Raw genomic sequence first — 23,207 nt, forward strand, 5'->3', positions numbered from 1 at the left:
ACGCAGAGGGGCCCAGGTCGAACCTTGTTCCATCCTGAAATTGGTTTCTTATTTCCTTTTTTAGGGGCGAAGCTCCTTAAGGCGGCACCCGTTCGTCCCTCGTAGTCGTAGTAGTTCGTAGTGCGTAACCAGTCTTACGCTTTGACCTCCAGGTGGTGCCGGTGGGAGATTTTCCTGTGCGTTGTTGAACAATAAAAAATTCGCAGTGTTAGCTAAAAGCCGACTTCTTCTGTCTCTCATTCCCATTAGCAGCCATTGTTTACCTCCAAGGTAGTGCCTGGTGAGATTTCTCCTGTGCGTGATTAAACAATAAAAATTTTGTTCAAAACGCCGTTGATTGATGAAATAAACCAACGAAAGACGCCAGATGTTTTGTAAAAGCAAAACGAAAGAACGCCAGATGTTTCTAAAGCAAAACGAAAAGACGCCAGCTGCTTAACGAAAGACGCCAGATATTTTCTAAAGCAATGGTTTTCTAAACAATGAAAATTCACAGCGTACATGTAAAATTAAAGTGAGCTGCAAGTCGTCATAACTCATCGAACCTTTAGTATAAACGCGCCCGATCTCACGTCGGTGATGATGTACTGGGCAGAATTCACGGAAGATTCACGGTTTACCGATGAACCTCCGCAGCTTCGCCCACTCATCATCATTCACTCCGTGGATATGCTGTGATTTTCTTTTTTTTCTTATTTCGTGCGATAGCGGTTACTGGCACCGGCGGCGGCGGCGGACAACTACGGCGCCAAAAACGGCCGTTGAAATGATCTCATAACAGCTTTCGCTGTAAAAAAAAAAGAAAGAAATGTGGCTGCGCTATCCGCTGCAGACATTCCTTTTCCTATCGACCAGTAGCTGAAACAATCAGGAATTTAATCAACCAATATACCAGGAGCTGCTAAGCACAATTTCATTGTCGTTGTCGTTGTTGTTGTTACTGTTTAGCAGTGTACCCTTCAGCCCATCTGTCAAAATTTTAATTTCCGCATCGACCTCGAAACAAGGTCCACGTCGCAAAGAGCTCGACACTGCACACACGATGACAATATGGCGAAATCCCTCACTTAATTTTGTCAAAGCGATAACAATCGACAACCTAACAAGGAAAGGTGTTTTGCTACTTCCCTCTAAAATTCCTTGCTGATGACGCCCGAAAGGTGAGCCGTGCGGCCGGGGATAATGCAACGATGAGCAGCTGGTGGAGGTGAGTTTCCTTCAATCCTGCTCAAATAAGTACTCTCCGCATATTTATTTGTGTGTGTTTGTGACTTGTTTGGCAATCTACAGCACCTGATAAGTGGTGCTCAGGCTTAAAATTTGCAGGTCTGCCCTCTTTCTATGAACTCACCTGCAGATACCAACAAACATACTTCCGATTGCTCCTCTTACATGAGAGGCATCCCTTTTTCACTTTCCTCTCTCCCTCTCTCTCTCTCTCTCTCTCTCTCTCTCTCTCTCTCTATATATATATATATATATATATATATATATATATATATATATATATATATATATATATATGTATATCTGCGTGTGCACGTGTGGGCATGTGCGTGTGTGCGTGTGCGTGCGTGAAACTTCCTCTACTATCACTATCTGCTTCGTTTGCACATGCCTGCCGGTGCTGCTCGCAGGTGTCTCCTGCAATAAAAACTGTCAGTTAATTTCACTTATAACTGATATTTACAAAACAACGCGTCTATAACATGGAGACCAAGAAACAGGCACTAGTCAACAATCGCTGTACTGTGGTATCTGTTGCGTGGTCTCGATGCTTCAGTCGCGCTGTTTCAACTTCAGTTCTAAATATGAGCCACCCAGACCTCATAGCGCTGATACTATAAGGCCGTTCATATGGCGCCAGTGACTTCGGGCGTTTCGTCTCACTAAACACCTGTGGTGAAAAATGATGTGCGCACTGCGAGTGCTGCAGCATTTTGCGGTGTTACAGATGTCTGGTGCCACGAGTTTGCGACAAGGAGGAAAATGTCGAGGTCTTGGAAAGAGCAAATTGGCTCGGTGCGTTCGCCTGCTGCGAAAATCCGGCAAAAACCCCGGGGGGAGACGCACGTGTAGACTTATTGGCTCGATGTTATTTTGTTTTGTTTTTTTATTCGTGGTTGTTATTAGGCTTTCATAACTCTGCGGCTAGTGCCAAAGCAGTGTGTACTTATCATTAATTGTTGGAAGAGCAGTAAAGGAAGACGTGCGCAAAAAAGTGCTGGGGAATAAAAAAAAGTCAAATTTTCCCCACAACGGATGCGATGGATGTGATAGCAGCAAACTGCAATATCATACGAAGTAAGGCTAATAGCTCACTAGATGAGAATTCTAAACACGGAACGCCAAAGAGAGCAAAGTGACGTCCGTGCTGTCTATGGCTTCAATTCAAACTTTGCTATGAGTGTAAAACATGTACAAAGCTATGAGCCATTCGCTGATCCCCAATAAATATACGGTGTACGGCGCGAGCGACCACGCCTGGTAGGTCATTTCCCACTGGATCCGCGCAACCCCCCCCCCCCCTTCCAGCTCTTGCCTACGTGCGGTCGACGGAGACGGCCAGCTCGTTTCATCTCTGCTTGAGCGGCGTCGGCAACACTCGCGCGCTTTCACTCGCTCATAGAACGACACCTGGGGCGATGTTATTGATTTGGAATTTACACGGAACATGACAGCAGCAGCAGAAATCCTCTCTCTCTGTCATGGATCTCATATAGTTCCAGATCTCGTTTATGCTATTTGTTCCAATACTTCGATATGCACATCCACATATCAAGACCAAGCCACCGCCTTTTGCTCGTGCCGTTTCCTTTTACTGATCTGCAGCTATACCACGACAGAGCGGTGTCCCACGTCGAGCTGCTGCGGCGCTTCAAATCCTGCGCGGCCGGCCTGCAGGCTCTCGGGCTCGGCAGGGGTGACCGCGTATACACACGCTTCTGCAGCTCCAGCGTCGACGGCCTAGTCTCCCTGTGCGCCGTGATTTTCACCGGAGCAACGGTCATCATCGTCGGAGACTTCACGCAGGGTAAGGAATCCGCCAACGTTGGATCCTATGTCGCAAGTTCAAGTCACCACAAGTTCGCAATTAGAAATTATAATCGCATATCACGTCTCTCTCTCTCTCTCTCTCTCTCTCTCTCTCTCTCTCTCTCTCTCTCTCTCTCTCTCTCCTTATTAGCGAACGCAAATCATAGTGCATTTGGAATTCATGCCTGCTTCGCGTTGCTCGTGCAACCTCCGCTCGCATGGCAATCTTAAAGAGCCAAGGTAGGGGATATAGTTGTTTGTACATAGTTGAATTTTGCAGCGCCCAACTCAGACACACGAAAACGACGCCTCTTCTTGCGTCGAATCGCAAGAAGACGCGTCAACTATGTCATCTTATATTTATGTGCATGAAAAATGCTTGTATGGGCTCTATTCGCAGCGCCGATGAGTGACCACCCTATGTGTTTCGGACCCTGCCGACGGAGGGCTTCTCTGCACGCTTGCAATAGCGCGAGTGTATAGTGCTTTTGATTATTTTTTCACTTTCCTTTTTCTTGTCTATATTTGTTCATTGAGTTTTACAGCGAAAGCTGTTATGAGATCATTTCACCGGCCGTTTTTGGCGCCGTAGTTGTCCGCCGCCGCCGCCGGTGTCCGTAACCACTATCGCTCGAAATAAGAAAAAAAAACTCCAGGATGGAACGAGGTTCGAACCTGGGCCCTCTGCGTGGGAGCCCAGTATTCAACCTCTGAGCCATGCCGGTGCTTGAAACTGCCTTGCAAAAAGACCCTATACAGTCTTCATGTCGGGGAGGAACCACATTACCATATGTAATGTAGCGTGGTAGAAGAGTAAAATAACAACCAAGTGTCACACAATGCGAATTCTGTAATCAGGCGTCACACAATGCGAATTGTGCAACGAGTGAGTTGTTGAATGCTTCCAACCCATTACAAAGAGCTCTGCCATAATTCTTCACGTTCATTAGCCACAGCATCAACAAAGTGCGCACAATGCCTCACAGGTGTTTAGCAGATACTACGGTTCTGCGCAGAATGACGAAAAATTGCGTAGTGGCTGCTTCCTTCCTTCACAAAAATTATGATTTATAGTGTAGTGGGTTCCGCGCAAGTGCACTTCTATTGGTTGCCAAGGAAGCCCATAAGGCTCCCATGATCCATTTCCTCAGGGTAAAGTTAATTCCCTTTCTCTATCTCTTTCTCACGTTAGCGTATGTTATAAAGTGTGGTGGGAGAATGAAATAACGACCGGGCGTCACACAATGCGAAGTACGTAACTAGTTGGTCATTTAAAGCTTCCAACCCATTACAAAAGACTCAGTCATAATTCTTCATCGTCATCAGTCGTCCCATCAAGAAACTGCACATAATGCCTTAAAGATGGTACCTCGCTTCTCCGCAGAATGACGAGTAATGGCGTGGTGGGTGCTTCCAACTTCACAAAAATTATCGTTTGTGGCGTAGTGGGTACGTTGCTAGTGTAGTTGTGTTAGTAGCCACAAGAGAGTTTATAACGGGCTCTAGAAATGCCGCTCTTCGAGCTTTCGCTGTGACTGTGCTGCGCTTTTCGCGCAGGCCTGGTGTTTTTTTTATCTGAAGTTGTTCGGGATATCGGGTTCTATTTCAGCCTACTTCGGATGTTTTCACGTCTAAATTTAAAAGAAAATCCTCCATCGATTTACCTGCACGAGTCGATAGGTATAAATACTTTCACAGCACAATATTGCTTCGGGGAAAGTACGTGTAAGCGACAGCGCTCACAGGAGGCCGCGACAAAGAGACGGTTGCAACACTTCATACATAGATATGGTGCAGTTGACCAAGTGAGGCGATCGGTCAGCTCGAATAATGTTTATCTTTTGTTGTATAGCAAAACAAAAAAAAGAGAGGGGGGGGGGAGACTGGGGATTCAGTAACGTGAGTAAAACAAGGCAAATAAACAAGTCATATTTCTGCTGTTCAGAATACTTCTTTTTGACAGGCAACGCTCGTATATATTGAAAAACTGCCTTCTCGTATTCGCCTAAATCTTTTGCAGCTGCCACCTTGTTCTTTCTTTACCTCGAGCTCTTACAAATGTCAGCGAAAAACCAAGCAATATTTTAAGATCAGTAACAGTAACCGTGCGCCGTAACAGCACAATATGGTATGGTCTGTCACAACCAAGAAACGGCTTGCATGGCTAGGCCCTACTCTTCAGTAGACGACAAGACGATGACACCGTCAAGCATTGCGAAATCTCGTCCTGGTGTAATTTTAAAAATTCCTAAACAAGAGAGACAAAGTTTCAGCTCCATAATGACTGTCACACATCTATAGCCACGTTTCGCTGTTGCTCAAGAATATTTTCAAGAAACTTGTTAAAAAATGATGACAGCATAGAAATTTCTAATAGGTTTATCAAATGTGTTGCAACACGGTGTGGCGTGTGGAGAGGTGTCTCGTAACGATCGCGAAACAACGTATTGGCGTCTGAACTCAGTGTCCCAATAGTGCCTTTGCGCAACGATACGAATGCTCAAGAATTAAAAAAAAAGTGGCGGGCACGGAGCGGAGGGGGGGGGGGGGACAAACTTAAATTGACGGTTGATATAGAATTGTACTTGACAGATTTCAACATGCCATTCATTACACAACAAAGTGACACCAAGTTTAACTTCAGCTAAATGAAAGAAAAGAAAACGAGAAAGGCTGTAAAGCAGGGGTCTCAAACACGCGGCCCGCGCACCTTTCTGGCAGCGGCCCGCGCCCGCACGTGACTGCCTCCGTCCGATGTCTTTTTATGACTTTGTGACGGAATTTTTATGACTTTGGTAAATGGTATTCGCATTATTTTCTCGCCTATTGCGATTAATAACGCTTTGTTCCCATGCGGTGGAACCCATGCGGTGGACCAAAACTCTATTACAGAATCAGCGTCCAGATTTTGGTAATTCTGCAGATCGGTATCGATATGTTGTTCGAATCCTATGACAACAAATGCCCTTCAGAAATGACCCATATATGTATATATGTGACATGGGTAGGGCTCCGTATTTTCGGAGTTTATTTTTCTCGAAATACGGAGGGCGTTTTTGGAGTTTATGCTTTTTTTTTGGCGGGAACTCGACGTTTATCGGGGTTTATTTCTCGTAAATTCTCAATTAACCGAAAATCGGAGTTTAATTTTGCATTATTGTCAATAGTCCAATATCTCTGATGAAATGATATCTGAACAGGAAAGCACCAGAACGCACGAAGCGTAGTTTAGATGTCTGGAAGACTTGAACGAACAAACACATATACACACAAACACAAATACTTGAATACAAAACACCTACGTTTGAGCGTATTACAACTTTAAAGTTTTTGGTAACAGAGGAACGCATACTTTGCGAGGTCCGTATATTTGATGTCGTATGGCGCGCCCCTCTGCCGCCAGGAGACTGCATACAATTGAAATTCCAGTTCCTTCGCTGAACCGGGATTTTCGTAATATAAAGAAAGATTTTTGGTCCTTCGAAATTTAAAACTGTAGCGAAGCGGCACCCTAAAGCTACCACGGCATTGTTTTTGTCGGCAACACATGTCTGCGCGTCTGAAATGTCCGCGTGGGCGGCCCTAAAGTGGCCCGAGGGCGGCCCTGACGTAAGGGACACTATGTCCGGGCGATGCAAGCCAGGTAGATCACGTCATGTTGAGTTGTGACTGCTTACTGATATGCGATGACGCGGAGAACGAATACAGCGACTGTGTCAGCAGGCCGATAGATAGGTGAGGGGCGATGATCTTTGCTATCCGTCGCATAAACCATGAAATAACAAAAGCAAACACTGCCGTCTCTCGCACCATCCCGTACGTAAGAACACTACCTGCTGCCAAGTCCGTTGTTTTGTGGATTTTCGGGGCGTGAAGCCTCGTCAAAGCAAAGCTAGGGTCGTAACTATGGCACCTATAGATGTTTTAACGCGATAGCGTTAGAGCGCCCGCTCGAAGAAAAACCAGTCTCGGTCAAAACTAGACAGAAATCACCGCTTTTTTACCCAGTTATTTCAGGAAAACTTCGTTAAATCGTGTTTGGTGGCCAAATTAGTTCGTTAGTTCGGCTTGATGACAGCACTGAACCCTGTGGGTATTTGCCGGGGAATAGAAATTTCTTCGTTATATCGGGAACTTCATGAAATCTGGTTTCGTTAGATCGAGTTTCAACTGCCTCAAGATGTCGTCTCGCGCTCCCGTGGGCCATACATACGCTCACGTATCTCGCTCCGTGCACGACAAGCCCTTTGTTAAATGTGTGATGGTTGCGGTCTTCGAGATACCGTTGACGTGAGGTAAAGTTCATATCGGTCAAACCGCCGATGTATCAATATTTGATGTCCTCTGGCGCGGCCCAGTGCTGCCATTATTCTGCAGTATCAATGACCGCTTAGAACATGGGCTTTCGATAAAGAACGAAAAAGGGTCACATTGGCCGTTAAAATTGGAGTTTATCGGATAAATCCGAATTGTCAAAAATTTTACCGGTGAGCGTTTATCAGATTTTTTCGAATTTATCCGAAAACACGGAGCCCTAGATATGGGAAAGGCATATAGTTTGTTTCAAGTACACCCCCCCCCCCTTTCTGCTTCTCGATCCTACCTTCTTCGCTGTCCCGGCCCTTGCGGAATTAAATTTCGTGACTGCGGCCTAGCCCGGTAGCTGATTGAGATTGAGGACATTGCTTGAAAGTGTGGTGACCAGAGCGACCACCTGTGGCTGAACATATCGTTAACACTCCAGTGTTCTGCAAGCGCGAAAAACTATTTTCACTTCTTGTTGACGTCCGCGAACCCTGAGGACCAGCTCCGGTTGGTGGACAGGGCTCGAGCGTCAGCTGCAAGCCATGGCTACCTGGAAAGAGGAAGTCACCCACCTCTGGGCGAAGAGCACGCGCGCCTGGTCCCTCAATAAAGTTTAATTCTCTCTCTCTTCTTGTTAGCCATCTTTTTTTTTTTTTCCAGCGGAGCACTTGGCCAGCAGCAGGTCGCTGGACATCACGCACCTCCTCACGGATTCGGGAACAGCCGACAGGCTGATTCCTTTGCTACCGGAGCTGAAGCTCAAGGTGACTATACATAATACATGCCATAGCAGTGAGATTTCTATAAAGCGAGCTTTATATATAATTTGTTGCTCTATTGGCAAGAAAATAAGAAAAAGTACAAAAAAATGAGAATATCCAGAAGCACTAAACGCCTACGAACTCAAGCGTACGTACAAGGTCTGACAAATTTTAAAGGCACAAAGAAACGAGGACAAGGGGTACAGGGCTGCTGCCAGTCCTGTGACCAGTGGTGTTGGCACGAGTCCTCTCATTTCTTGTCCTTGTTTCTTTGTGCCTACAAAATATGTCAGACCGTGCACCAACTAGCCCAAGATCGCGATTTAGTTGTATGTACAAGGATGGTGCATGCGGGTATCAGCACGGAAGGCGCAGTCGAGAACGTCTAGAACAGTCTCCCGTCGCACAAGTGGCTCCACGCAAGTGTTTCTTTGTGCACTCATACGACGACAAGGCGATCACATGATATCGACCTTTCTGTTTTGCTTCATTTTGATGCAAATCCTCGTCTGAATGTATCGTCGTCATTTTTATTTTTCGACAGGGTGCGCTGTCTGTTGACCGGGCTTCACGTGCGCCGGGCTTCACGTGTGTGTCGCCTCCGCAGTGGGCGAACGAGAAGCACTTCCGTGACAACTGGAGCAGCGCCACCTGTGAGGACGATGTCGCCATGATCGCGTATAGCAGCGGGACATCCGGGCTTCCCAAGAACATCGAAATACCACAAAGATGCCTCCTCTACTGTCTCGACGCTGCCGAGTGAGGGTTGTTGACTGGAGAAACTCATATTCGCGTTCCAGACGTAGAAGGACATAATGAGTGATCGGTTTCGCTATTTCGAAAATGTTCTGATTGCTATTAGGCCCCTACACAAAATTGAGAGTCATAAAAGAGAATCCATTTCGCTGTGAGGCCTCCACACGTGCAGCGCCGATTTTCAGCGGATGTGCGTAAAAGCTTATAGTGCACCTGGTTTTACTTTTTCTTTTTTTTTAAGGTAGCACCTTAGCAGCTTTTATAGAGGGACAAATTGCTTTTTACCTCGCTCCCACGGTTCGCAGATTTTTTACCGCCCACACTATATATACTTTGAGCATTTATCTTATGAACACGCCGGTTTCGCTAAGCGTGCAGCAGCTGCCAGCAGCCGCTTTCCCGCTTTAAAAAGCTACGTAGTTATTTATTTATTTATTTATTTATTTATTTATTAAAGACGATAGTCTTTCTTGGGGAACTTAAACGCCTAAATTTTGGTCTGTCTTTCTGTCTGTCTGTCTTTCTGTTTGTCGGCACGTCCCTCGATTCAGCCACCCGACCAAATTTGAACCACTTGCCCAAGGGCCAGCCACCTTGAACGGATGACTAGGTTCATACTTGTGTACATTGTTGATCAAAAAGCAAACATTACGCATATCTGAGGCGCAACATCACTAGGTAAATATTAGGTGCTGTGTTCCTTTATTAGAAAATACATAGATACGTAATTCTAGAGATACTAGTTTCTTAAGCTGCGCTGAAAATGCGACTGCGCTGAAACTTGTCTTCCTCCGTGCCCTCTGCACGAGCTCATTGTTGTGTTTCGGTTTCGGTTCCGTATTGCACTGTATGAATGTCATGGGGTGCCGCTCTGGCATTCCTGTTTTACTCAGGCGACGTGTAAATAAAAAGAGTGTGTGGGGAGCACTCGTTGAGTGCGGACGTTCCTTCTGCTTCGGCGCTTCCCGCCAAACCGCGTGTTGGGGCTGGCTGGCGTCCCCGCCGGTCGCGTTGGTCACCGCCGGTCTTCGCCTGCTGCTGCGCCGGGACCACCAGCCCGCAACACAGCACTCATGTTTCCCGACGTATTGCCAGATGGCGTCCATATCTCACGTAGCGCCTCTTCTATCGTCTTTAGACGACATTTGCAGCGACGCACGCAGATACGCGGCCAATTTTTTATTTTATTTATTTGATACTGTCAACCCCGTGCTTGGGGTAATTACAGGGAGGGTTTCACATAATACATAACATTCGAAGAAAAAAAGAAACATTCAAAAGCACATAGAAATAAGACATGAATAACCAACAACAGAAAAATAAGAAACAAGCAGTGACTATACAGATAAAAATCGACGAATAAATGCTCGCAGCAGAATTTAGCGCGCATCACTACAAAGAAAACTGTCTAACGCTTTTTCGAAATTCACTGAAGTTGTTTGTTGAACAACCGCATTGGGTAAACTATTCCACATTTCTATTGTGTCTGGGAAAAAGGAGTGACGGAAAGCATTCGTGCGCGTGAAATAAGGTTGAACTGCTGTACTATTATTAAGACGATCACAACGCCTTCCAGGCGGCTGAAGATATAAATCCTCATTTACTTTTGTTTGCGCGCTTATAATCCTAAAAAGAAATTTCAGTCGATGTTTGCGCCTGCGATGTTCCAAAGACTCAAGCTCACAGGACTTTAACAAAGCCGTGGCGGAGTGTGTGCGTCGGTATTTACTTCATATGAAACGGACTGCTAATTTCTCTATTCTCTCAATTTTTGTACACAACGCTTTCTGGTGAGGCGACCATACAATACTAGCGTATTCTAAGACAGGACGTATGAATGTGTTGTAAGCAGTTAGCTTTACATCTGGTGTGGCATGTTCCAGTTTTTTCTTTAGGAAATACAGTTTTTTGTTTGCCTTAGAACAGATGTTATCGATATGCGAGTGCCATTTCAATGTGTACATAATACTAACTCCTAGGTATTTGAAACAGGTGGCACTATTTAAAGGGTGATTTCCGGTGTGATACATGAAGGACAATTCCCGCCCACTTGAGTGAATACGCGTAAATGTCGTCTTGTTATAGTTTATTTCCATGTCCCATTTTATACACCACTGTTCTAATGCCTGTAAGCGCCTGTTCAGATTAATTTGATCACCTTCGCAAGTGGGGAATAAATCAAGCAATCATCTGCAAAAAGTTTCATTATAATAGGAGCCTCAACTATCGAACATAGATCATTAACAAATGCCAGAAAAAGAATTGGTCCTAAAACAGATCCTTGGGGAACCCCCGAGTCTTGTCATTCTTGTTATGCGATGCTCTACTAGCGTGCTCGGATAGCCGAGGGGTTAAGACGGTCGCCTTCGGATCGTGGGTATGCAGTTTCGAATCTCGCCTCGCGAAGAAATTTTTCCCCTAGAATTTGTCTCTTTCTCTCTTTCTTTCTTTTTTCTTTATTTCTCTCTCTCCCTCTTTCTCTCTTTGTTTCTCTGTACAGTTATTGCATCCCGTGCCGGAGAACTCGGCGCACGTGTTCTGGTAGCGAAGGCGAAGGCGACGACAATGAAGAAGAGGACGAAGAGAGGGCGTGTCGGTTCAAGACGATGATCATTTTCTGTTCGCGGCTCACGGACTAACGGCCGCCTTAAAAGAGCTCCGCCGTTAATATTGATTTTATATTGTGCAGGGTCACTCAGCCACTGACGTCAGATGACATATGCGTCACCGGTGCCAACATCTGCACCTACATTGGTTTCACGCTCTACCTCAAGGGACTGTACCTCGGCGCCACATACCTGATGATTGGGCAGCGTGAACGCATACACGGCCTTGTAGACGCCGTTGTCAGGCATAAGGTCAAGTTCAACACCCATTTCGGGGGAATTCTGGCAGTGATCGGTACCTCAGACTCTGCCTTAGATACGATTAACGATATTTACAGTTAGATAGCTTGGATATGCTAGTTACACTATTGTGAACACTTCATCCGTATCCCGCTTCGCACACACTTTCGTAATTGCGATGCTTCTATGTCTTCATCATCGCGATGAACTCGCCTATGCACAATAACAACTGTGTTTTGTTTGTGTAGAGAGAGAGTGAGGGTGGAGGGGGTTCTGCTTGCTAGATAAACGTAGTTAGACTGCCGTTAACTGTAGAGCCACTAGACACCTTGAACAAACAAAAAATTCGGCAGATCCCACGTACCGTGGGAGTCGATGTTATGCGAAGCATGCTGCGGGTAGGTGACTGTGGCGTAATTTTTTTTTTTTTACTGAGCGGACACGTTACAAAATGACGCTAAAGATTTGTATATATTTTATACGCACACATATATATGTTGAAGAGCTGCATATGTGTTATATAAGCAGTTGTTTACGGTTGGGTAACGCTGCCAATGACAGCATGGGTACATGGAGGAAGGAAAAATAAGGAGAGGCCCAAACGTCACATTCGTGAAGCCTCCACATCGCAAACACCCGCATCGCCTCCTAACGAAGGAGCCTCGAAACATTTCGCGATTTCCGCCGTGTCGTTTGCAAGCGCATGCGTGATTCGAGCCTTTTTTTTTTTTTCGCCGTGCAAGCGGCGCTGCGGCGCAGTCGATTCACGCATGCTGCTCCTTGTGTGTTCTTTAGGAAAGCTACGCAATGCCCAGCTGTCGCGTATGGTTGCGTATACCCGGTGCAAATCGCATGCACTGGGGAAAGTACCGGGTGTCACTTTTCATGTGTACGTACACGTTCGCTTTATTGCTGATCACTAATGCATGGTATTTGCATGCGAAGCTCTCGGATGTGCACTCTGTTGCTTCCTACTCATTGTGTCAACTCAGAACACACGTGAACTTTCGTTTTTGACGTCTGACGCGCCGTACATAACATGCGCCGAAGGCATCGTACGTTTTTAGAGGCTGTGTCGTTCAACGAAAGGGCAATAAACTTATGTTGTTGTTATCGGACTACGTGATGTATGTATTGTGCTGTGTGCGCTCGCTGCGTGCTTGTTGTTGTGTGCGTACTGGAATTACAAAGTTCACGTGCACGATCGCGTATACAATACAGCGGTGTCCTCTTTTCGACGTGAAGTTACGTCAACTATAGGTTGGCGTTGCGCCGAATAGCTACTACGCTCACTCCATATACACGAACAAAGAACCGCTAATCCGGCAACAGATCGGGAAATCGGGCTACGAGAAAGGGAAGGCCTAACGCCCAGCAGAACGCGTAAGTCACTGTGAGTTCGAATACGAGGGGCTGAACGTTTTTGATCACGGCACGTACCGGTATTCTGTACTGTTGCACAAAAACGCTCCACGAAGAATTTCAGCACGCAGCGCTCGGGCCTGCCACGCACGAACAGCCTGGTAAACGTCTGCTTGCAACATTTTACTGCGTGCGAACCGCACAATACGCAAGGTCTCAATACGCGCTAAGTTTACGCCGGGACTACAAATCTGCGCAGAAGCTAACCACCGCGGAGAGCACGCCGCGGGGCGTCTGCTGTTTTGTTTGCCCCAAACCGGTTTGTTTGCCCCATAAATCTGACGTCACTTCCGCCACACTTTTCGCAATGCATTGAAATACGATAGGGCCTCTCCTTAGTATTCCTTCCTCCATGCGTGGGTATTACCAACACCAGAAGCGGTAAGCTGATATGTAGTGCTTATACGTGTCCCGAGAACGCACGCGCGTTTCGCGAACCCGTGTGCATGCATGTGCAAGAAGTTCTTGACAGTTCTTGAACAAGGGCATGATCACCGTGATCAGTGAGCACCAGCAGCTGGTCATGACTTGTTATAGGATCCGGTCGTGGTCGTGGTGAAGAGGGGTCCATGTGTATTGAAGTATGTGGTATAGTAGAGCTGTTGGATTTCGTGGATGCCTCGGTCATTTCGTCGACAAATTGTCTGTCGACAGAGCCGGCAACATGTCGGAACCTGAAGCCACCTTTCGCGTTGGTGAGGCATAGGCCGTCGAGGCTGGTAGGCCTGGGTAGTGTTACGTAGACCAACATCAGTGGATGGTGTTTGTCCTATTCGTAGACTACCTGGGCGTATGTGGCCTACGTAGCCTAGTCTACAAATGGCTGTCAATCAATCTGACGTCATCCTCGGTCAGCATGAGGCCATCGCCCAGCCTCTTAAGAAATGAAGAGGACACTTCGTCGTTCTGGTGGACGAAGTGGACTTTACCATGCGGTGACGTGGATATCATATGTAACTTTAGTTAATGTATTCCTCCGGGGTCGAGCAATGCTTCAATATAGCTTGCTGAATCATAGGAATACAAACGTAATGTTTATTAGACTGCTATAAAAGCGGAGCCAACACTGGAACTACAGACGTCAATCTGATATGACGCCCGTATCGTAGGAGTACACATTGTAGGAGTATCATGTAGTGTTTATTGCTTTCTTGTAAAATTAGATAGCCAGCACCACAACCACAATTGACGTTGCACCTATTTACGCCTGCCTAGGCTGTTTTTCCAAACCAATTTATAGACCTGGCGTGGCTCAGTGGTAGAATACCTGATTGCCACGCAGAATGCTTGGGTTTGATTCCTACTGGGATCCTAATTTTCATTATTTCCATTCGTTGAGTCAACGCTGCCGATGTTGGTTTTACTTAACTCTCTAGCATTTAAGTTACCAATGTCTCTTTTCGGCGCTCCAGGGTAGATATAAACTGTCAATCACCTGTGGCGCATGCCCGTACACCGCGGCCCGTGGAAAACGGTTATGGGCCACACGTGTCTAGTGGAAAGGGTTTGACGACGTACGCGACAGGATTTTCACGTTATTCATGTCATGAGCCGACAATCATATTCGTCAAATCCTCTTACCCTGTTATGCCAATTTTGGTGTACACCAAGTTAAGGAGGCGACCGTGAGAGCACCCAGACGCAGGCGGCTAGATAGATAAATAGATAGATACGTAGATAGAAACGCTCAAAGTGCCAAAGGTTCGCTAAGAAATGCTTCGCATTTAAAAAGTGCGCTCATTTTTTATATATGTGGTGTACCATCTCTTGCCTTTATGGCATAGCTTATCGTTAAATATCCGTTCACTCAGTAGACTACTGCAAGCAATGCCACTGCACACCCTTCTTTCGCATGCATCGTGTTATGGGAAAGTACAGAGAAGAAAAAGGTAGATTGATTATTGAGGCGTACAGCATCAACAATGACTCTGAGACAGTGTGTTAGCGCTGCCCCTGTCTTACTAACAATGAACGAGAACGAGTATCTGCGTGGAAAGCTTGTGCGATACACATTTGTGATAAGTTGCTTTACGTCTGCGCCACGATACCATTTCGTGGGCTTCCGCATGGCATGTAAATGTATTCAGCGGGATTTGAAATCATATGAAAACTAGCGTCCTCCCTGTCCTGTTGTCTGTTTCTCAATGGCCCTCTTTCTTCCAGGGCACTCCAAAAGCATAATTTTTAAATACCAGCGTATCAGTTCTCACTATTGCCATCTCCTTCGTGCTGCGCTGCGCAGGTGACGTGGTTCATGAGCCCGCCTCTTCGCGCTCTGGGCTACGCGCGTCAAGTGCAGCAGAGCGGCCGTGGTCCGCCACCGTCGCTCAGCAGCATCTTGCTCGCGGGGTCTCCACTGTCGGCGGCCGTCGCTCGAGAAGTGGGGGCCACCTTGCAACCGGACGAGACGCGCAACGCGTACGGCACCACTGAGACCGGCGGCATTCTCACTATGCCTCAGCCGGGAGAGTGCTGCTACGACAACGTCGGGTTTCGGCTGCCCGGAACCAGAGTCATAGTATGCATACGTGACTCCTTACTGGGATACAGCCTATGTGACGAATACTTCGACAATTGGAGGTTTTCGCTGGCGTGCGGTAACTACTACATTCGGCAGGCTGTAAACGTGTACACATGGGTCCACTGTTAATTAAGGGGAACATCGGACCGCCTGTCGGCCGGTCGGCGCCACTGCCGGCCGTCGGCTGCAGCGAGTTTCGTGCAGGCGCTTAAAGGGACACTAAAGAGCAAAACGATTTTTCTCGCATTAGTAAAGTAGTCTTCCACGATACCAAAAACACCACGCTTGCTGCGAGAATACGCTTAATAAGCGAGAAAACGCGCAAAAACAAAATACAGGTAGTGACGACACCTTGGAATTCCCGCACCATTTGCCGTGACGTCACATATTTTTGACGGCGCCTGCTTGGACCTACGTAGTTCCTAATCGGTTAAATCGAAGTACATTGTCCTCTGAGGGGGCCGGAGACTTGACAAAACGAGTTTGTGGAAATTTCGTCGAGCCAGTGGCGCCAAAATACGTTAAATGCTCTTTGAAATCTTTTACGTCTCGAATTACAAAGTTCGGCGCGAAATTTAAAAATGAGACTTTGAACTTGGGTTTTCTCCGCTAATAATAAACCTATGGTGGTGAAATAAACTACACAAGAGTTCTCCGAGCACGCTTTACCAATTTAAACCAATTCATTGTTTCTCTTTAGTGTCCCTTTAACATGCTATGAGTGGTGATCGCTCGTTGCGTGGACGGCTCGCTTCGCGACCATTCGAAGCGTGACAGCAGACGGTAGCGGACTACGAAAGATCACCACTCGCACAGCGCGCAGCGCCTGCGCGAAACTCCTTGCCAACCGGCCGCCAGGCGCTCCGATGTTCCCTGTAACGGTGGACCGCTGTGTACGTATACCTTAAATGCACGTTCTCTCAGTGGGACGACAATGTGAAACTTGTCAAACGAGGTGTGGTTGTTATCTCACTGGAGAACGCGTGATAACCATGATAGAAAATGAATCGAGCACGAGACAGAACTATACACTCTCGAGTAAGAGGGCCGTACTTAAGGTGTCTTTCTGTCCCGCAACAACAATCGTCATCTGGCTCGCTTGTGTTTCCTTTCGTGCAAAGTCGGCGCCTGCCACTTTTCTTATGAGTAATGTTATGTCACGCTGATAACGCGTACGCCGTTCGTGACCTCGAAGTACCGGGCGCGTGGCGGCGATAACGCATGGAAACGCACGCGAGATAGATGACGAATATTTTTGTGCGACAGAAGGACGCCCCAAGCACACCCTTTGTTTTTGAAAGCGTACGAAGCCAACAGATAATATTTGGCTCACAAAGGTTCCCCATGTATCTTAAACAGGTGCTGATTGCTTAACGCTAGGAATTACTCAAGCACTGCCATTGGGAGCAAACAAATAATGCAGCCAAGAGAATAGCGCTTTCCTTGTATTATCTGTTGGCCTCATATGGTTGCGTATAACGGGGCCCCCTTCAATGCATTCCGCTGCATTAGTTCAAGCAATGCCGGTGACAGGATTCCTTTAATAGACTTCGGTTTAGGGTATCGAGAAAAGTGTGTTCTTGTAACGGCGGGCCTGTTTAAGAAGCCCCTTTAGTCGCGAACAGAAATTATCATCATCATGAACCGGCACGCGCTCGATTCATCCTCTTCATGTTCTGCTTCGCAGCCAAAACACGTGCGCCGATTTGCCCGGCGTGGGAAGCAATAACTCTGATGGGTGAGAGAGCGAGTACAGAGAGAGTGAGTGAGTGAGTGAGTGAGTGAGTGAGTGAAACAACGTTATTCGGTCCACAATAGACGCGAGTAAACTCAACGTCACCTGGCCAGGCCCACTCGGGGACCATCAGGTTAAACCTGACGGCCCTCGCGCGGGCCCTCTGTACGGCCAGGATTTGACAGAGAGAGAAAGAAATATATAGACAGAAAAAGAAAGAGAAATTCTTGCAAAAAAATACATTTCTTCGCGTGGTAGGATTCGAACCAGCGTACGCACTATCCGGAGGGGAGCATCGTAATCACTCGGCTATCCAGGCACGCTAGCAGAACAAGCATTTATGGGAACCGTAAGATTGCGTTGCTATGGCCGGGAGAACTAGAAAAAAGACAAAGTAATAGAAACAGTGAGAGCGAAAGAAACAGGTAGAAAGAGACAAAAAGAGAGAGACAGAGAGAAAGGAATAGACAGAGAGAGAAAGAAAGAGATAGAAAGGGGGAGGAAGAGAGAGAAAGGGAGCATACATAGTATTGAAGCAAGGGGTGAGAAAGGGAAGTGAGGGTGAGAAGGAGGGAAGATGTTAAAGCATAGGAAGCTCTTGTGTAGTGTAGTATAGCAAGGGGTGGGAAAGGGACGTGACTTCGCACCAATAGTGCGCAGCTGTGCCAATTTTTTCTTTCTTTATTATTTTCATGAAACCCTCCGCCATCCCCCGTATAGGGTACAAAACCGCGTGCGACCTGGTTAAACTCCCTGACTTTCTTTTGCCTCTCTCTCTCTCTCTTTATTTTTTCAACAAAAGAGGGAAAGAGAGGTCATGTAATTGTCATTAGGGGGCGTCATACAGATAGCCTATTGCTAACGTTAATTCGATTTCTCACAAAATAAACCAAAAGTAGCAGAGCGCTTGATAAGAAACCTGTAGTTATCACATGTGCTCCGCTACTTTTACAGCAAAAGCTGTTATGAGATCACAACAACAGTCGTTTTTGGCGCCGTAGCTGTCCGCCGCCGCCGCCGGTGTCCGTAACCAGTATCGCGCGAAATAAAAAAAAAAAACTGAATATCCAGGTTAGAATGGGGTTCGAACGTGGGTCCTCTGCGTGGGAGCCCAGTATTCTACCACAGAGCCATGCCGGTGCTTGAAACTACGTTGCAAAAAGACACCATACAGGCTTCAGGTCGGGAAGGAACCACATTAACCTATGTAATATAGCGTGGTAGAAGAGCAAAATAATAACCAGACGTCACAGAACGCGAATTCTGTAACCAGGCGTCATACAACGCGAACTGCGCAAGGGTAGTTGAATGCTTCCAGCTCATTACAAAGGGCTCAGTCATAATACTTCATCGTCATCAGGCACAGCATCAACAAAGTGCACATAATGCCTTACAGATGTCTAGCGGGGACCAAGGTTCTCCGCAAAATGACAAAAAATGAGATCGTGACTGCTTCCCTACTTCACAAAAATTATGATAATTTATAGCGTAGGGGGTAACTCGCAAGTGTATTTGTATTAGTTGTCAAGAAAGCCCATAAGGCACCCATGATTCATTTCCTCAGGGCCTCAAGAATGTTGTTTCCCTTTCTCTCTTTCTCACGTTAACATATCTTATATAGCGTGGTAGGAGAATGAAATACCGGCGGGGCGTCAGACAATGCGAACTAAGTAACAAGTGGGTCGTTCAGAGCTTCCAACCTATTACTAAGGGCTTAGCCATAAATCTTCATCGTCATCAGCCGCCGCACCAACAAAGTGCATATAATGCCTTACAGACGTGTAGCGGGTACCTCGATTCTCCGCAAAATGACCAATAATGGTGTAGTGGATGCTTCCCAACCTCACAAAAATTATAATTTGTGGCGTAGTGGGTGCCTCGCATGTTTACTTGTATTCGTAGCCCCAAGAGAGTTTACAAGGGGCTCTAGAAATACCGCTTTTCCAGCTTTCGCTGTCACTGTGCTGCGCTTTCCGCGCAGGCCCGGCGTGTTTTCCCTTCCCCCCATTGTAGGGTAGCAAACCGGGCGTGCGTCTGGTCCACCTCCCTACCTTTCATTCCTTTTCTTCTTCCTCCTCCTACGCGAACTTGCGACCGCTTTCTTCTATAGGTTTCAGAGTTTTGCAATACCTCATCTGGATAACAAGAGCTCCTTTTCAATTGAACGCAGATTGATTATGTCGCCAGAGGCTCGACAACAATTTTTTACAGCAACAGTTTTTAGCTTTATTCTATTTGCCCATCCAACGCCCAGCATCGCCCACATGCATATCATGCGCGGTGCAAATAGAAACGATACTGAAATAAATAACTTTTGTATATTGCCTTGCTAATTATACGTTATTCAGCAAATGAGCAGTATACACTATAGCGGTGAAAACGCAAGCATAGACGGGACTTCTATATATGATCGAAAACTTATTAAACTCAATCAAAAACTACTTAACGCCATTTCGATCAACTGACTTTCATATCAACATTGTCTGATGGCTTGCTTAAGTTTAGCAGCCTTAATGGGCGCTGGCCAATGCCCTTGCGCAGTTGTATGATTTTTCCGGATGAATTAACATCGGCGACGACACCGACATCAAACATAGGTTTGTTGACGCACTTTCACAGCGTCATCTGTTAGACGAACTTTCCGGTCGTACTTTGCGTTGATGTGATGCCATAGGCAGGAGTTGGGCAGGACTTCGCTAATGACCATCGCGTTTTCTTACTAGAGATAAAGAAAAAAGCATGTAACCAGAGATTTTCGTTTCGGCAAAATGAGGGCCCGACTAAAAGCGACAGCGTGATTCCGTTACAGTGCCAGTTTCAATGTGTTAACGCTAAGAGCACGTGCACGAACAGGGTACCTCAGGCTTCTCTGCATTATGCAATAATAACGAATCACTCAGTTTAAGAACATTAATGGACACTAAAGTGAAACAATGAATAAGTTAAGCTTGATAAATTACGCTCTGAAAACTTCTTCGTCGGTAATTTAACCATCATAGGTTTATTAATAGAAGAATAAATCATGGACAAAGTTTTACTTTTAAATTTAGCACCAAGTCCTGCGGACGTGACGTCGCGGATTTCAAAGCGTTTTTATTGCGACAGCGATTACACGAACACTCTCGACGGGTTTTTTGCCGTCGGCGTCGCCGTCATGTTCCGTATAAAGTCCAAATCAATAACATCCCGCGCGCATCATATGTTTTACCCGCGGGTAAAAGCGCGCGAGCGGGGGCGACGATCGTGGCTGTAGCAGAGATGAAACGAGCCGACCGATCTCCGTTGCGCGCAGGGTGCATGCGGTAACACCATCCAGCGTGCAAAGCCTGCCGTCGATTGCTACTCAAGCAGAGAGGAAACGTCCCGCCCGTCTTGAAGGAGCATGAAGGAACTCGAGGGAGGGGGGGGGGGTGATGTGTCGCTCGAGCAGCAACTGCGAACTTTCTTTAATGCCGCGGTCGCGATCGCGATCGCTGGCGCGCGCGCTATCTCTCCAGGTATCAGCAGACGGCTCGTATACCCTTCTACGTGCTGTGCTGTCAACGTGAACAGACTGCGAAAAGTGTTTCTCTCCTGCGAGCGGCCGTGTTATCTAACACTAGCGTTTTATAGAGATACGCGAGAACCGATCCAAAAGAGTTGGCTGTGGGCCTTACATCGTATATTACACTTCGTTGCTATCGCATTCATTGCTTCGCCGTTACGGTGAAACTGTGATTTTTTTATATCTTGGGGGCATATTGGTTCAAAAAAAATTCCTGAAACTTGGTACGTTAAGTCTCCGCCCCCCCCCCCCCTTCTGAGCAAAATGTATTCGCTTTTACCGGTTAGAAACTACGTAGGCCCTAGCAGATGCCGTCATATTCTACGACGTCACGTCGATTGGTGCGGAAACCTCAAGGTGGCGCCGCCGCTCGCATTTCTTTTTCGGGCATTTTCTCGCTTACCAAGTGTCTTCTCGCGTACCCGAAGGCTGCGGGATCGAATCCCGGCGTGCAGTAAGATGCGTGCAGTAATAATAATATCTGAGGTTTAACGTCACAAAACTACGATATAATTATGAGGGACGCCGTAGTGGAGGGCTGCAGAAATTAGGACCACTTGGGGTTCTTTAACATGCACCTAAGTCTAAGTACACAGGCCTCAAACATTTTCGCCTCCATCGAAAATGATGCGTGCAGTAAAGCTTTGCGTATACGCGAGCTGTTTCTTCATACGCGCAAATGCAAATTTTGCCATTGCTAACGGGGTTGCACCCTTTGCACAGAAAGAGACGCCGCACAATGTACAAATTAGTGAAAAAAACATTTATACATCTGTATTAGTGTGATCATCTTCCTTGTCTTGCACGCAGATTGTCTCCGGTGTTACGTGTACGAATATGCATAGTATTCAGCTACGCAACGCCGCCGCGATTAATTTTATTCCGATAGCAATTATATGGGCTCTTTCGGCGGGTCTTTGCCGTCACCGTCATTTTTCGTATAAATTCCAAATATATAAAATCGCCCTGCTCATCGTATGTTCTACGCGCGAGTAAAAGCACACAAGCGCTGGGGACAAACGCGGCTGAACCACAGATGAAACGAACCGGCCCTCTCCGTCGCATGCACGAAGGTTGCGTGCGATGCCTGCAGTCGATGGCTCCTCAAGCAGAGAGCAAACACCCGGCCGTCTTTCGGTGGGGTGGAGGCTGCGTCGCTCGAGCAGCAGCAGCTACGAACTTTACTCATAAGGGCGTGGTCCCGAGCCCTGGCGCTAGCGCTTTCTCGACAGACATCAGGAGACGGCTCGTAAACTTGCTGTGCTCTCAACGCTTACTTCGCGTTTAGAGGACCGATAGCACGAAAACCGCTTCGGTCCCTGAAGCGGCCATATTGCAGCGTTTTGTTGAGTTACGCGAGATCAGATCCAAGAGAGTTAGCTGCTACAGCTTTACTTTGCATAACATTCCCATTTGCTGCTATCGCATTCATTAATTCGCCCTAGCGGCGAAACTCATTTTTTTTTAAAGGGCTATCGATGGCGTAAAGAGGGAACCACAACGGCGAGCGCATGCAAGCAACGATAAGCTGACCTTGTTATGTTGTGCTGCGTCATTTAAAGAGAAGGAAAACAAATCGAGCAGATCGTTTGGTGACAGGTAGCCTAGTAACACCGCCACTCGCAGGTGACGTGACACAGCTGTTATTGGCTGCAGAAGTACAATAATTACGCCCCTGTCATTATTGTCACGGTTATTGTTTAACCACTGCAAGGTACATCTCGGTAAACATTGCGCGACTGCAGAGTCGAGCAGCGAACCAAAACAACAGATGTCAGATTAGAAGCGGCTATTCGTAAGATGTCGCTTTTGCGACGTTCCAGTGCATTTGGGAGCTTCTTGGTAGCACTACCTGTGAGCGTGAGCACCATGTATGTCAGAAATCGCTTACTTACGGTACCTCGTTGTCTGATGTGTCGGTTGTCACAATGGTACACATCAGTAAAGGAGTTTTATTCAGTGGCGCCCCAGCTATAAACGATCACGGGGAGGAGGAAATAGCCAAACGGTGACAAGTGGAAAATGAGACGCAAGTGTGTTACGTGAGGGCGCCGAAATTGGAAACACAGTTCTAAACGTTTCATGTACCTGTTCTGCTTATAATTTTATTAACTGTGTTAGTGTTGCGTCTAGTAGATACTAAGCTAAATAGGGCAAATTGTGGTAAGCTGGGCTAGCTGAAAGCTTGGAAACAACAGAAACTATGGGTTTGGGGTTGAAGGCGTGGTAAACCATGAAGCCTGTATATTTCAAATGTCAGCCCTATAGCGTGCATGTGTCG

General features: G+C 46.7%; 1 protein-coding gene across 1 annotated transcript in view; it reads left to right on the forward strand.

The window, feature by feature from the left end:
* The window catches only part of LOC119385855 (uncharacterized), a 29,264-nt gene extending 13,488 nt beyond the window's left edge, over positions 1-15,776 (forward strand). The window contains exons 4-5 of the mRNA XM_049414135.1: positions 11,548-11,716; positions 15,369-15,776. Of these exons, the coding sequence (XP_049270092.1) occupies positions 11,548-11,716; positions 15,369-15,776 (577 nt within the window). The remainder of the gene's footprint in view (positions 1-11,547; positions 11,717-15,368) is intronic.
* The last annotated feature ends 7,431 nt before the right edge of the window (positions 15,777-23,207 follow it).

The sequence above is a fragment of the Rhipicephalus sanguineus genome, chromosome 3 (genome assembly GCF_013339695.2).
Source record: "Rhipicephalus sanguineus isolate Rsan-2018 chromosome 3, BIME_Rsan_1.4, whole genome shotgun sequence".
In the NCBI taxonomy this organism is placed as follows: domain Eukaryota; kingdom Metazoa; phylum Arthropoda; class Arachnida; order Ixodida; family Ixodidae; genus Rhipicephalus; species Rhipicephalus sanguineus.